At 41.2% G+C, this 16,176-nt stretch overlaps 1 protein-coding gene across 3 annotated transcripts in view; it reads right to left on the reverse strand.

Annotated features, from left to right (window-relative positions):
* Positions 1-16,176, reverse strand: part of LOC112140936 (diacylglycerol kinase beta) — a 112,407-nt gene that overhangs the window by 58,952 nt on the left and 37,279 nt on the right. For all 3 annotated transcript variants that reach the window (XM_024263959.2, XM_024263957.2, XM_024263958.2), the window contains 8 exons: positions 15,881-15,997; positions 15,486-15,584; positions 14,462-14,572; positions 14,313-14,386; positions 12,948-13,022; positions 9,127-9,212; positions 8,829-8,918; positions 6,651-6,811 (listed from right to left, as the gene is read on the reverse strand). In XM_024263959.2, the coding sequence (XP_024119727.1) occupies positions 6,651-6,811; positions 8,829-8,918; positions 9,127-9,212; positions 12,948-13,022; positions 14,313-14,386; positions 14,462-14,572; positions 15,486-15,584; positions 15,881-15,997 (813 nt within the window). The remainder of the gene's footprint in view (positions 1-6,650; positions 6,812-8,828; positions 8,919-9,126; positions 9,213-12,947; positions 13,023-14,312; positions 14,387-14,461; positions 14,573-15,485; positions 15,585-15,880; positions 15,998-16,176) is intronic.

Consider the following 16,176-nt stretch of genomic DNA (forward strand, 5'->3'; position numbering starts at 1 on the left):
GCAGCGAATAGGCAAGAGCCAATCCAGTAACATATATCAATAGTAGAAAATATATTAGCTCCTGCTCCGCTCCACAAGAGGGAGGGGCTTACTCCGCACCAACATTCCCACCCACAACTCAGGTGAATTTCTATTCTGTTCTGCAGAAACTATGTCCTAGAAAACAACAGTTTTTTTTTTTATTTGGGCTAAAAACAGCATAACTAAAAGACCACTGAGAAGACTTAGAGATAGATCAAATACTGATCAAAGTGGGAGTTTAGGTTTTCTGTTGCTTCAAAAAATAAATCTCAATTAAGAATGACGTCCTTTCAGTCTGCTATAGAGAGAGGGATGATCTGATTTGAAAGCTCCTCCAATTTTAAAGGGACAGGTAGTTTTGCTGGATTTGCATTTGTCATTCACTGGCAGTATTTAGATTTTGCTATTTGTTTGATTCAAATATTTTGTACTTTTCTGAACAGCACGGGCCGGGAGGTTTAAAGTCCACGGTAGGAGCACAGTCTTCAAATGCTGCTGGTACTGGCCATAAAGTCCTGAAATTCTCTCTTTGCAGACTACTCAGAGCAGCATTCAGAGTGTGATGGTTCCCATCTGATGTGTGCTTCACTGAGCTCAGTTTCCTTGTGGAAACATGAGCTAGCGTCTTTCATAGCTGCTGACACTGCAACTTCTATGTCATCCAATTCTTTCCAGGCTGAACTTTAAAAATACTTTATGCTTCACCGTGTGTGTTTGTATAGAGTTCCATCCCAAATCCAGCACCCCGAGACTGTAATCTAGCCGCAAGTGAGCGTGGACGGGAAAAGCTTACATGGAGCGCCACAACCAAGTAGCTGGAATAAACAGGCACAAGTTTGCAGAATATGGACTGGAAACGCCAAAGTCAGAATGGGAAACACCTCTGAAAGTGGTAGAGAATGAGAGAGTAAATAGCGTATACTTGAATAGCACTTTCTACCTACCTAGAAGACCCAAAGCACTTTACAGTCACTGACCCGTTCACACATTCACACACAGACTCTGTTGCCGAACACTTGCTGAACCTTGCTTAAAGTGTTTCAGGAGGATCAGATCAGCAGCAGATCTGGATCATACCAGGATCAAAAACCTGTCAGGGTGAATGTTTCCCATCTGTGATATTTGATTTGTCATTTCATGAGGGTCTGGATTCAGGTGTTGTTTCAGCACAAGCCACTTTAAACCTCAGTGACATCAGACTAAGTAGTAAAAACCTCATTGGTTTATTACAATGGTGACTAACACCCCCCACCCCAAAAACACACACATACCCACACAGACACACTTCCCTTCAAAAAATAAAATGGAAACAGCATCAGGGTATTCAGCTCGTAAAAGCTATCACAGTATCAGAATCCAGGCCCTACATTAACATTACCGTCCTCTTTAGTGGATGAGAGAAATTAAAAACCTCGGTTTTTAGACCAGATTTGAAAACGTGTTTTTCTGAAAGGTTCTCTGTGACTCCTGTTAGTGAAAGGAAGGATGACTGTAGAAGCTTTCAGATTTGGCCTTGTCAGCCTCCCGTCTCCACAGCAACCAAACCCTTAGCAGCAGGGCTGGTGACAGGATGACAGGAAGGACGGGCCTTGTATGGTTTATAAATCCAATTTAAAGTCTTGCAAACAGTGACATGGCTGGTGTGAGTCAGTCAGGTTTGCTCAGGTGTTGCAAGCTCTCTGCCATCTGTCACGGAGGCTCCTAGAGGCTCAGCAGTCTGCTGGGAAGCAGGGCTGTGAGCAGGGATGAGGGACTGGAAGACCGCGTTGTAATGTACTGTTGTCAAAGGTGGACCTCTGTGAAACCAGAGATGACAAAAATGTCCTTTTCCATAGCTGTCACACAGCCTGAACAGCTGTTTCCTGAAGCTGCGCTGCCTTTCAGCTCGTTCAGCATCACATTAGTCTCACCGCAGAAAAGTGGGTTAAAGTGAGGCAGTGGGAACAGAGAACTGGTTCTACATCCACTTATGATGAGAGTGAAAACAAATGAAAACATCACGTTTTCAGGTGTTTAATTAGAAGGAAGAGCACATTGAGCTGTAAAAACATTGAAATTATATAAACTGTAAAAACTGTATATTTTAGTGATGTTTTATTGCCATTTATTAGCTTCTTTAGGCTCAGATTTTCCCCTGAACTTGTTCCAGATTCTTTCTTGGAATCTAGCCATGATTTACTCTTCTGACTCCTGCCACAGATATTATTCTGTCACCATGACATACATTCATATACAAATACAGGGTTCCTACAAGTTTGTTCTTGTTAAGTTTAAGACTTTTTAAGACCTTTTTTACACAATGCATGTAAAAAACTAGAAAAGTTGCATTACCTGGAATAATGCTAGTGTAAAGGTTTTTTACTGAAAGTAGTCACTGAAGATGCTAAAAAAGGTGACGCAACTTACTGTAATTGCTGAAGGAATTTGCTGATGATGCAAAATCGATTTGCAAAATGTTAAATTTGCTAAAAGACTAGAAATTTCCTTAAAGTACTATGCAAGAGCATTGAAGTTGACCTACATTTCTGACAAATGTGTAGTAAAATTACTCAAAAATTCCAAATACATGCCAATTTTGCAAACATATTGAGTGTGTTTCTTTAATATAAGCTAAACTAGCCTGTTGCTAAAATAGATGCTAAACTTTAAATTAGCCTATAAATCCAACAGTAGATAACAAATTAGCTAAAATTGATTAAAAAAAGAGCTAAACTCCAAATTAGTATAAAAAACTCAGTAGATGAATGAATGAATGAATGAATGAATGAATGAATGAATGAATGAATGAAATGGTTTATTTCAAGCAATCAGGTCATAATACATACATAACATATCACTTAATAAATCACAAGTTGATCACTTGAAAGGGAGTGGAAGGAAGCGAACTTATATAATCCCACCCCGACTCGACCATACCATTTTCTCTACATGAATTATCAATATCCGGTTCAGGACTTAATATCAAATATTAATAAAATCAGGCTATTAAGGATCATTGACCCGGAACCGGAACCTGACAAATTAGTGGGGAAAAAAAGCTAGCTAGTTGCTTAAATACTAGCTTAACTCCAAAATAGCATTTAATTCCTTAGTAAACTAAAGAAGCCAAAAATGTTAGCATGTGGCTAAAATATTAGGTAAAATGACTATAAAAGATGAAAACATAGCTAATGAATATATTTATAGGCTTGATGTTAATCTTTGAAGATTTTCTCATTCATTTCCAATGGGGTAAATTTTGCTCAATATTTCCAAAACCAAAAAAGTTTATGAATACAAAAAATACAAGCAATAAAAATACGAGCAGTGTTTGTACTTACTAAGCATCCACACTATTAAGAGCAGTTTCTCAGTTTTTTCCCATTTAATTAAACATTTCCCATCTTAATTATTTATTTCCATTTTATGACCAAAACTGTAGCTTCTTGTCTTGTTTTTGATCAGTGCCTTGATGCTTTAGAGCTCTTCCTTCACTTATTTATTCAAACTGCAGTGTATTAGGCATAGCAACTGGTTTCAAAAATAGTTCAAAATAGTTTTAGTTGGGAAATGACATTTTTGACATGAAATGTGAAACGGAGAAGTTTCAACCAGGACCATTTTTATGGTCAAATATATCAAAATTTGAGATGTTTTTAAGGCATTATTTCCCAATTCATCACATTTGATGCTTTTAAGATTTCTTAAGACCCAGCGGAAACCCTGGAATAATGTGATTGTGTGGATGGATCGGGGAATAACTTTTTCAGAATTATTGGGTGATTATAATATAGTTACAGGGTCCAGCTGATCGAACAGATGTACTCACATTTTTACTGTTTTAAAATTCTTTAACTATAGTATTTGACAGCCCCCATATTCTGATATTATCAACTGTTATTTATGTCATACTATCCTGTGTTGCAGCAAAAGTGAAATAAGCTTCAGTGACATTTGATGAGGATGTTTCCATGTTTTTTTTAATATTGATCAGACAGTGTTCTATTCTTCACTGATCACCTTAAACTCATGAATTGGTCAGACCGCTCACCAACCTGTCAGCCATGAAATGAGCAGCATCCTTCATTGCTTATTCCCATAGAAACGACCTGGCCACATAGCTCCGCCTCCTGTGACTTTGCATTCAGCTGCATGTGGAGATGCTGAAGCGACTGCATGGCAAACCTCAGAGCAGTGCTGTAATGTCTGGAACACTTTGTTTGTCACCTCTCCAGAAATATCCCAGAGGCCCTCGTAAAGCATCCCCATCAGGACGGCATTAAGAGGTTGCTAAGCAACTGTCACCTGACAGCTTTGTCTTCCCTCCATTAAAGGAACAAATCTGCCCAGAGGAGCCAGAAGCTCATAAATGAATGTGTTAATTGTGTCCACAGAGACCAGATCTCTGTCATCTTCATCATTATATTGCAGCAACTAGTGTGTCTCAGTTGAACAATTTCTCCTCCAATGACTCAAATAATCGTTCACGGATCTCCAGTTCCACGTGTCTCTCAAGTATCTTCCTCCTTCTGTAACATTTAGCTGCATTTCCACTGCAGAGACATTCTTGGGGCCAGGAGGGCCAGCCATGAAGCAATGAAAAGGTTCACAGTGGAAACACCATTATTCTTCCAGATTGCAGAACCTGATACTCTGGGTTCAATTCAGATCATCCTTCGCTGATCTTTGTCAGCTCATGAAACTTCAGGGAGGTGGTCCCTATTCCCTCAAAGTTTGGTGCTTTACAAATCTGTGCTTACCTGTCCTGTCTGTATCCTGCAGGAGCTGCTTCTGGAGATGAGTTATGGCAAAGTGGATTTGAAATGTTCTGGAACCTTTTACTTGGATCGTTGGTAAGAATGTAACAATTCTTCGGGAATCGATAAAAAAACGATTCGAGCTCATCAACATGTTCATCGATGCAGAAAATAAAAAAATCGATTTAACAGTATTCCATGCAGGCGCGCCTGTGTGTGTGTGTGTGTAGGTGCTTACACACCAACCGCACAATCAAACGGACACATTCAATGAAAAGTCAATGCAAACAAACGCACACCAGAATTCCTGGCCTCTGCGTGAGTTGATAGTTTAAGTTGGGTCGCGAGCTCTACGTACAAATTGGACACACACTGAGCGTGCACGGACTGTTCAACCCGGTTCAACATTTGTACGCATAATCGCAGCAGCGCAGCACAATGACCAATCAGGGACCTGGATTTGGGAGTGGTGCGTGGATAGCGTCTGCTTCAAAGCATGGAAGTGCCAAACATGATCAAAGAGAAATGAATCGTTGCGGTTTGTGTCCGGTTGGATTAAAGTGACACCCAGACAGGCATTAAAGGAACAGAGTCTTGAAAACAAAAAAGACTGGAGCAAGATTTGGAGGATTTTCACGGCTTTGACGTTTTGCTCTGAGGTTCTCTCTATTGTAGGTGGAGGAGGAGCTCTAATGAACAGTAAAGATACAATAGAAGAAGATTCTCCTCCTGCTGATACCTGTGTGAGTGCACTGCGTGGAGCGGGTTCTTGAACGCACCACACACGGCCGGTGTGTAAGCACCTTGAGTGTGCGCCGACTGCGAGTTCTTCATCGCTCTCCTCACACAAAATTCTCACAGCTCCTTCAGATTTAAAAGTTTCACATAAGTCAGTCCTTCCAGGATTTTGTTGCAATTGCAACTATTCACACAAATTCAAGTAAAGCCGAGATCTGTTCCTCACCGTGCAACTTTACATTTTCATCCATCTTTGACCAATCTACCGTAACAACAGTCATGATGACGGCACAGTTTCACCACAGTTTCTCTTCTGACTTCTTCCTGGGAGTCTGGCTCTTTTTTATTAACTCTTTAGCTCTCTTTGCCTGTTTTTTTCTCTGCAAGCTGCACATGAGTGTGCACGAGGGCGAGGCAGGGGTTGGATATATGTCAGTATTATGTATAATTGTTCATTTGTATTAAATCATTTCTGTTTGATGTGAGGGGCAAAAAGAAAACATACTTGGCTTTAAAATACCTGAAATTCTTTATGTTGTGGAAAAAAAGGAAAACATCAAAATCATGTCTTTAAAACTATAAATTGAATTGAATCCAGGCTTGACTGAATTGTTACATCCCTAATTGTTGGATTTAATACCACGATTAACGGTTGTTGATACCACCCAGTGGATTCTGAACAATGAAGGAATTAAGGCTGAACACACCAGTGTTTTCTTTACCTGCCTGTCATAAAATAATGTGGAAATGTGAGCTTTGATCAAATGAAAATGGGTCATTTAAAGATCAAATGCCTCCCATAGTTGTCCTTCATGGAGAATAAAGAAAGCATCAAAAAAGGGTTTGCATGTCAAGCTGTAAAGTCTGTCTTAAAATAAATATTTTTACATTTAGATTTTGTTATGTTATTAACCCTATAACACCAGAGCTCCAGTGTTCATGTTCTTTGATTTACTGTAACTTTTCAACTGTTAAGGTGATCATTCCAGTTGATTCTGAAGGAGAAAAGCGGCTCTTCTCCTTCAGAATCAGCTGGAATGATCACCTTAAAGGTTTAAAACTAAATTATGTTGAAGATTTTGCATTTAAGCGCCACTTGTGATGTTTATGGTTTGGTTTTGAAGACCATCCGAGTTCTGTCAGCGGTGTTCTTACCACTCCAATGGAGAAGTAGTTGTTAACGATGTTGTAGGGGACGGGGTCACCATTCTCCAACTTGTCACAGGGGACGATGTCGATGTGCCAGCGGTCCAGCACCACCTCTTCACTGTGCTCAATGTCCCGCAGAACCTTTAGCAGGCTGCCGCCCTCGTACCCTGTATAACCAAGCAGATCGATGATCATTCCACACAGAAATAAAATGGCACCTTAGGACGCTAAAAAAAGAATCATAGTTTTGACTCATAGGAGTTTGTTTAATAGTATTTTTCTTGGTTTACAGACACTTTTTTTTTCACCAAGAATAAAAAAGTGAGAGATAAATGAATATTGATGATTGATTCCTATGGTTCTGGTCTCTTAAGGGTGAAACAGGTGCTTCAATGAAAAATAAATGTTAAAAATATGTATATATTTTTTTCTAAATGCATATTCGTGTGACAAAGCAGTGTCACAAGGTTTTGGACATGATCCTACTTTAACAACATTGAGATCAGGTCAGTGTGTTTAAGTGAAAAATATTGGTTTTATAATTAATATTTTTTATTATTATTAGTTATCTAAATCTCCAGACTTTCTCCAAACGATCTCCAAACTCACCAACCGCACTTCTCCATCAAACACCCACATTATGAATGGAGCCTACGGGATTCTGGATTAAAATCCATACGACACGCCTACATCCCCCCTACTTCCACCTTACTTACGCTTACAGTACATGTCGCCCGCAGCACGCCCATAGAAAAACGTTGAACATTTCCTCTCTACGGGTTCACTGAGCGGTCTATGGCAGCTGCGGCGCAGAGGTGGAACGTTCAACCTCTGATCAAAGGTTTCTAGCTCAGTTCCTGCCCTGGCTTAAGAGCGTCCGTGGGCTCAACACTGTTCCCCACATCGTGAATGAGTGTTTTCTGGTGAATGTGACTGTAAAGCACTTTAAACCTTAAAGGACAATAATAAAGCTCTATTCAAGAATGCACCTTGATATTTTGTGTGGGCCGTCAGTGTGCCCCGCACATGTTTGACCATTTTTCCCCTGCAGACGGCCTGTGTGCACCTGTAAGCGTGGTTGTGACTCAAGCTTTGTTTGTGTGTAAACCTCTTTGAAGTGCTCACACCTGCATTTTAACTCTTCCAGAAAACTTTCCCAAACAGTCTTTGGACCACTCAACTTTCCAGAAAATTTGCTTCCATCAGCTTCAACATTCACAGTGACTCACTTGGTAACCTGTACTGTTAGGACAAAAATGACAACTCCACTACACACTACAACACACGAAGAACACTCAACAAGAGCAAATTCAAGAAGTTAAGCAGCTCATGAGCTGAGAGGAGATCATTTAGTGCTGAAATAGTGCTGTTCAGTGATCTTATCAATATTTTCTATGATCAATGCTGAGCCATAGGAATCCTGTTCGAAGTCTACAAGTAACTAAACAGAAGCAGAATGTTTATAGATAACTACTAAATGAAATGTGAACGCCAAACTGTTTGAATCAAGTGTAAAAAGTCAATCAAAAATCAATCATATCTCTTTGGTTGTTTTTATTTTTTGGTAGGAATGTCAATTTGTGTTGTGTTAAAACAACACAATTGTGTGTGCTGAACTTTTTTTCTGAAAACGAAACAGGTTAAAAGACAGATTCTGCTCTCTTGTTAATGAGTAACAAAACACTAAATTACTGTTTTTGGCTGTTGACCTCTATAAATGGACTTTAAAAGTGCTGTCTGTTGATCATTGCCAAATTTTTTACAATTTAGAATAAACGTATTTATTTCCTGAAATTATAGTCTAAAACCGTCTGTGTGTATTAATATAATAAATATATATATTATATACCAGAGTCTGAGGCTTTATGTGTTGTGGGGGGGTTCTAGCTCTGCGTTAACCCTTAAACACTGGAGCTCCAGTGTTTAAGTTCTTACTGTAACTTTTTAATCGTTAAACTCGTTGAGCTGCTTTTCTCTTTCAGAATCTACCGGAATTATCGGTTGAAAAGTTACAATTTGTTAAAGATTTAGTGTTTAAGCGTCACCGGTGACGCCTCAGGTGTTAAAGGGTTATTGAGTAAGATCAAATTTGAAGATCTAAATGTTTAGGCATTCTAGTGCTTCTCTTGTTCCTGTTTTTTACTGTAACCATGGAAACAGAAACGGCGTGGAGGCCGTACTCACCTCCTCCCCACCGTAAGCAGCGTGCCAGGTCGTTCCCTGTGCCCAGAGGGAGGATGGCCACTGGAGGGTGTTTGCTAAAGCTGGCCTTTTCTGCAGAGGGAGGTACAATCAAATCATGAAAACAGTTCTGGTGTCCCGAGGTTCTGGTTGACCAGCCGAGCGACCATGGAGGGAATTCAGTCAGACGTCTGATCACAGTATTTTAAGACTTGTTTCCACCACAACACATCAAAAGTGTCTGTTCTGTCACATTCACAGCAAACCCTGAACGTTGAAGCAGTCAGAGTAATCAGATTACCGATGCAATCCAGGATCCAGCCCACAGTGCCGTCCCCTCCACATGCTAGGACCCTGAAATCAGGAACGTCGTGGAAAAAGTTGAGCCTGGGGGAACAGATCCATGAGATTTAGGCAGGAAACAGGGGATCCACACAGGAAAAGATTTGCTCACTGTCACCATAAGACGTTTGAGAGCTTTTTGCAAGAATTAAGCCGTTGATTGTGTTTCTGGGGGATTTCTAAGCTCCGAATGATCTAATGAAGGGGAGCTTAGAGGCTTGGGCCCGCAGACCTCTGCAGCCCCCTCCACTCCCTTAACCCTGGAAAAGCGCGCTCACTGGGCATGTGCATGCTATGCTCTTCAGAGGGACTTTAAATGTGTTTTGGATAAAGCTGTCTGGCATCTCCCGGCCCCTCCTTCCTGCATGCTCACGTACATCTCCCCCTTGTTGGTAGAAACCAGAGGGATTGGAGTGTTGGGAGCAAAAGTGTTTCTACCCGTGACTCGGGAGATGAAAAGCTCAACCATAACCTGATAATCTGTGGTTCGTCTGTTAACAAATCTGCGGCATCTCTGTCAGCATCTCAGTGCAACTACAGTTTGAATAGTTTAAAGAGTCTAGAAGAAAAAAGGCACATTTGGGCCATGAGGGGTTCCTGCAGAAGATCAGGGGTCTGATGGTTTCACTAAAACTTTTGTTTTGCCCCTTGTGTTGTTCTGGTTCAGGGGTCAGCAACCTTTAACAGTAAAAGAGCCATTTGGGGTCGTTTTCTACTGATCAAAAACTAGAAGGAGCCGCATAGTCTTTACTTTAACCTTTAAGAAATCTGGATTTGCATTCATGATTTTCTTTTTTATTATATGAATTATATCTATTTTTTGGCATAAACAAAAGCAAAAACGTTAAAAAAAGGAAGCCTTGCATCTCTCAAAATGTGATTATGTTTTTCGTTTGACAGAAGCTCAAATAACTTATAATTTTCAAAATAAAAGCTGCTCTGTGCCAAACAGGATCATGTCAGTGCAGTTCTGGACAGCTAGTAACCAATGTTGTGCAGCAGAAGATAATATGTGCTTAAACAGACTGAAAGTATCTTACAGCTGTAAAGTTTTGGAACACCATTGAGAATCCATAGGAACCAGGTAAAGGTTTTAACTAACACTCCGCAGCTTCCGTAGCCACAACTTGGCGGTCCAAAAGATAACCTTTAGCGGGCCAAATTTGGTCTGCAGGCCTCACTTTGGGCATCCATGCCCTAAAGACTGAAAATCATTTGACCAAAAGGACATGTTCATCCGAGTTGTGTCCGCTAACGAGTCCCACAGGGATCTACAACCATGGAACCAGTCAGTGGACCCTCCTAAAGGGCTGCAGGTCATCACTGTTCAGTTTGGTGACATGCATGATCTGCACGGTTTGTCTTCAAAGAAGAATAATCCAAGTACAAGTCAGCTGACATTGGTGCTGAAAGAGCTTGTACATGATCACAGCGGACTTCACGTCTGGACCCAGAACCAGCATTTGACAACCAGATTTTGACATTTGGGTGTACCCAACTCTTCAAAACTTGACATGCTGGCTGTTTCAGTTAAATCACAGCTCCCAACCTCCGGGTCTACTACTGGGACGTGGATCTATCCTAATCTGGTACCAGAGGCGGACGCGCAGCAGTATCAAAACCAGACGCGTAGCGGTACCGGGTCAAGGTTAGGGTATCGGCACCAGTTGGACAAAACAACCCAGATCCTTGATTTAATTGGGTCCTGGAATCGAAACCTCCGAGTTGTCCTCTTTTAACACGCTCCTGGCTGTCAGTGACTCGGTAAAGCTAGAACATGATCACACAGTCTGACTACTTCCAGTCCAGTAGACGGAAACAAGTGATCCTGAAACGCAGATTCTCAACTATAGAAATGATGTTACTTTAATGTCTGCCTCATAAACTAGCAAAAATGTCGGTTATTTTAAGTGAAAGCAATACAAACGCTGCTTTCAGACGGAGGAAATATAAAAATAGCTGTCTTTAATTTTTTTTTCCTTTCCTTTTTTATATATTATTATTATTATTGTCTAAATAATAATATAAAATGAATGACAAAAACAAAATAAAATTTATAAATAAATACATTATTGATGCACAAAATGAACAGACTCCAAGTATTAATGATTTTTGTCACCTGTAGGATCAACAGAGAATTTCACAAATTAGATATTTTTTTTAATTTTTCCTTAAAAATGTTATTATAATGACACATTTATGTCTGTTGTGTATTTGGCTTCATAAAATATCAGTAGGTAGCGCTGTATTATACATCGAATGAAACAGTAAAAGAAGAAAACATTTCTATTTCACACTTAGTTCTTGTACTTCTTCCATTTCTTTAAGCCCAAATAGGGTTTTAAAAAAAGGATATATAAATTTAGTTGTGTAAACTTAATTTTACTGGCTATTATCTTGTTAATTAAAAACACTTTAGTCTATATTTTGATGAATCCCAGCAAGTTTTCCTTTTCTTTTTGTTTGTTTGACTCTCAACAGCAGGACAGACAAAACACAATGTAAGGATTGGAGTTCTGCCCCAGCACCCTTTGCATGATGGGTCAATGCCCTTGCAGCCGGCTGTCCGTTCAGGACTTGGACACGAGGTGATTCAGAGGCCCCTTGAAGGTGAAGCTCTCCAGATTCAGCTATCAGGCCTTTTCTTCCACTAACAAGCCTGAAGCACCAACGGAGAACACTCCTGAAGTCTGAACCAGAAGAGTCAGAGGGTCAAACAAATCAGAGGAACTTCCCGCCCATAAACACACCTGCAATCAATGGAGAGAACCAGGCTGTCAACGTTCAGCAGGAGTTTAAGGGGCGTATCTCACTTTCAACAGTCCAGGTTTGAATAACGGACACGTTAATCAGAGCTTTATCTGTAGAGTTCCTTGAACACTTTGAGTCTGGGACAAAACGATTTATAAAAAACAAAAAAACGCCATGAGAATTGACTTGTGACTTCACCTCATCCATCCATCCATCCATCCAATTCTCCATTTAAAGCAGGGGTGTCAAGCTCCAGGCCTCGAGGACCAGCTTCCTGTCATCTTTCCAGAGACCCTGTCTCCTCTGCTGCTGATTACCTGGATCAGGTGTGTTTAGCCAGTAAGGAGCTTCTATGGCAGGTTGGTTGGAAAACATGTTTGACTCTGGCCCTCGAGGCTTTGAGTTTGACGCCTGTGATTTAAAGGAAACTGGAAGAGTCTTCATCATTACACCTGTTACATCAGGAACAAAGAGCCGCCAAAACATCAATGTAGCCATCAGAGGAGAATCAAAAAAAGATCTTTACGCCACCAGGGGGCACTAGAACCCAACTTTCAGGAGAAAAATTAGGTTCTCTATTGTCATCTGACCTGATGACAGAAACGTGAAACATGGAGCAGACTGGAGGTTTGTGATTGAATTTACTCAAAATGGTTAAACTGCACTGATACAGGAAGTGTGTCGAAGATTTACAGGATTTCAGAGGAAGAACTGATTGAGTGGCAGAAAAATGCTGAAAAAGAAGGGGTGTGGCCCAGAGTAAAGGACTTAGTATGGTTAGTGAGCACGCCAAGTATAAATTAGTAATGTTATGGTCTTGAATCAGCATCCTTGTGCAGGAGTGGGACAGGGAACTCTTCTCCCTTTACAAAGCTGCTGCTCCCATGAGCCAAAACAAAAGATGAAGGATGGATGGAACATAGCTGGTGTCAAAAACAGCCCTTCACTCAAAACTTCAAAATGTTTAATTCTACATTTTTCTGTTTCAGCAGAAAAGTTACAAAAGAGGAAGGAGTTGGTTGGACTTACCCGACCATTGGCCCTCCTTGTTCCAAACTGTACACCTGCCTCGGGTTCAACAGGTACCGGAATTTTCTCAAGACTCTGGAGAAGAAGTAAAACTGAATCACTAAAAAGAGAAAATATTCAGTGCATGACAATGCAGGTAGGTTCGTTCAAATACACAAAGAGGTCAAAGTTAACGCAGTAAGAGTAACAAACTAAACTGGATTTGAACTGAGATAAAGAACTAAACCAGGATTCTGTAAGAGCAATGGTATATCATGGTTTGTAAAAAGCCATCTACGTCCATCAGCAACTACCTACATCCGTCTGTGACCATCTACGTCTGTCTGCAACCATCTACGTCTGTCTGCAACCATCTGTCTGTCTGCAACTACTTAAGTCCATCTGCAACCATCCGAGTCCGTCTGCATTTACCTAAGTCCGTCTGCGACTATTAAAGTCCGTCTGCAGCAACCTAACTCCGTCTGCAACTATCTACAGTAAGTCCGCTTGAAACTATCTATGTCCGTCTGCGACTATCTAAGTCCGTCTGCGACTAAGTCCGTCTGCAACTACCTAAGTCCGTCTGTGACTATCTAAGTCCGTCTGCGACTAAGTGCGTCTGCAACTACCTAAGTCCGTCTGTGACTATCTAAGTCCGCCTGCAACAACCTAAGTCTGTCTGTGACTATCTAAGTCCGTCTGAGACTAAGTGCGTCTGCAACTACCTAAGTCCGTCTGTGACTATCTAAGTCCGCCTGCAACAACCTAAGTCCGTCTGTGACTATCTAAGTCCGTCTGCAACAACCTAAGTCCGACTGCAACTATCTAAGTGCGTCTCCAACTACCTAAGTCCGTCTGTGACAATCTAAGTACGTCTGTGGCTATCTATGTCCGTCTGCAACAACTTAAGTCCGTCTGTGACTATCTAAGTCCATCTGCAACTACCTAAGTCCGACTGCGACTACCTAAGTGTGTCTGCAACAACCTAAGTCCGCCTGCAACTACCTAAGTCCGTCTGCAGCTATCCAAGTCCGTCTGCAACTACCTAAGTCCGTCTGCAACTACCTAAGTCTGCCTGCAACTACCTAAGTCCGTCTGCGACTATCCAAGTCCGTTTGCGACTATCCAAGTCCGTCCCCGACTATCTAAGTCCGTCTGCGACTATCTAAGTCCGTCTGCGACTACCCAAGTCCGTCTGCAACCATCTACGTCCCTCTGCAACTATCCACGTCGGTCCGCGACCATCTATGTCCGTCTGCATCTATCTACGGCCTCCCGTGACCATCTACGCCTGTCAGTGACCATCTACATCAGCATTCAACCTGCATCCATCAAAACTTGTTGTCCGTATCAATCACATTTACTCCCATCTTAGTCAGAGCTCACCTTTCTCCCTGCCTTCCTCCACTCTTTGGGTTAACCAGGACCAACAGGGGGTGTGTTCCTGGGAGGGGGGTGATCTAGTGAGAGGGAGAACACAGTTTAACTGCAACTGTGGGCCGAATCCGCCAAACCACTGTGGAGGAGTGTTCGACCTGCAGAGCCTGACCATCACCCGGGGAGAACTTGAAAATCTGACCGGAGTCGTCAGGGCTGTTGCAGGACGGCAGGTCTCCGTCACCCAGCTTCAGAGCATGATGGCGTTCCTGTGACAGAAGTAACGGTAAGCAGGAGAACACACACAGGCTTCTTATGATTCACAAAGAAAATATCCTTTATTTGGTCCTTTTTTTGCTGCTTTCTGCTCTTGTCTAGTAAAAGGAAAAATATGTTTAATTTTATTTATTGTTATGAGTGTTCGTGAAGCTTCAGACTGACTGATATAACAATTTCTGAGTAGAAAGTTCTAGCATCATATTACAATAAATTATATGAAAGTTTTTCTGAATGATGAATAAATGATTATTCTGTAATAAATTGAGTCTCTTCTAAGGTCATTTCTGTATAAGTGAGTATAAAAAACCATAAAGAACAATGAATCACCAGGAAAGACAGCAGCCAGAGAAAACTTTCTGCAAACAGGAAGGCAAAATTCAAACTCGTGAACAAATGCTTTCCTGTTTTACATTGGATTAAATCAAGTGAAGTATCAGTTGATCTTTAGCTAAAATCTTAAAGAAAATAAATACATAAACATATTGAATTGAAAATGGATTGTTGTTTAGAGGAAGAAAGAGAAGATTTATTCTTCTAACTTTTATTTCTAAGTTTTTTGACAGATGTTGGGTTTTCTACATTAAGATTTAAAGTTTGCTAAAGTACTAAGTCAGGCACATTTTAAAGAAGCTTGATTAAAAGGTTTCTGGTTTTGATACATTTGATTAAAGCAAGTTTGTGGTTTTCTTTTGAGGATCTAGTAACATAAAGAAAAATAATGATTGAACTTCATATTTTCCAACATTTGTAGTGTTCCTTCTCCTCATTGAGCGTTTTAGTCTCCTCCCTCTTACTGATCACTAAAGATTGATGAGTTGGGATTAAGCAACAGAGGAGGATCAAAGGGGTGGAGCCTCCACATAGGAGGGTCACCTGCAGAAGGACACTGAGAGCAGTTCTCACCAGCACGACGGGGCAGATGTAGGAGGGCAGCAGAGTGTGGTCCCGCAGGACGCCTCCGTCACACTCGGGCTTCACATGGGACGCACACTTGTTGTGCAGCTAAAACACAGAGAGACAGCACTTTTGAGCTCTGAGTCAAGAACAGAACTCTGGGCTCTGAGCCACAGCAGTCATGACGATCTAAAGTCTGCAGTGACACCTGCTGGAGCTGGGAGGAAATGCCCCACCAACACATGGGGTGGAAGTTCCAGCAAATGATTCTAACAAGTAGGAAGTAGAGTAAATTGTCCACAAGTGTGAAGTATGTTGTAACATCTGACACAACTTGTGATATGTTTGTTTTTGTTTCAAGTCCTCCTCTGGATTTCATCGTCCCCTCCCTCCTTTGGACTCACTGTGATCTGACACCAGACGCAGTGCAGGCCCGTCAGCCCCTGGTAGCATTTGATGCTCCTGTGACAGCGGTCGCACTTGGAGGGGCAGTTTCCCTCCATCCACACGTGCAGCATGACCTACGACAGCAGAGACAGACCGCACGAGTTTCAGCTCGCAGGTGGAGGTTCCACAAAAAGTATATGACAGCACTACAAAAAAACGGCAGTTTTTCATTCATGTCTTTGTATAATTTTTATAGAACGTCCCAATGTTTGGTCAAAAGTTCAGTAATTCTTGTTTGAAGGTTTTCTACAGC

The sequence above is a fragment of the Oryzias melastigma genome, unplaced genomic scaffold (genome assembly GCF_002922805.2).
Source record: "Oryzias melastigma strain HK-1 unplaced genomic scaffold, ASM292280v2 sc00274, whole genome shotgun sequence".
Classification (NCBI taxonomy): domain Eukaryota; kingdom Metazoa; phylum Chordata; class Actinopteri; order Beloniformes; family Adrianichthyidae; genus Oryzias; species Oryzias melastigma.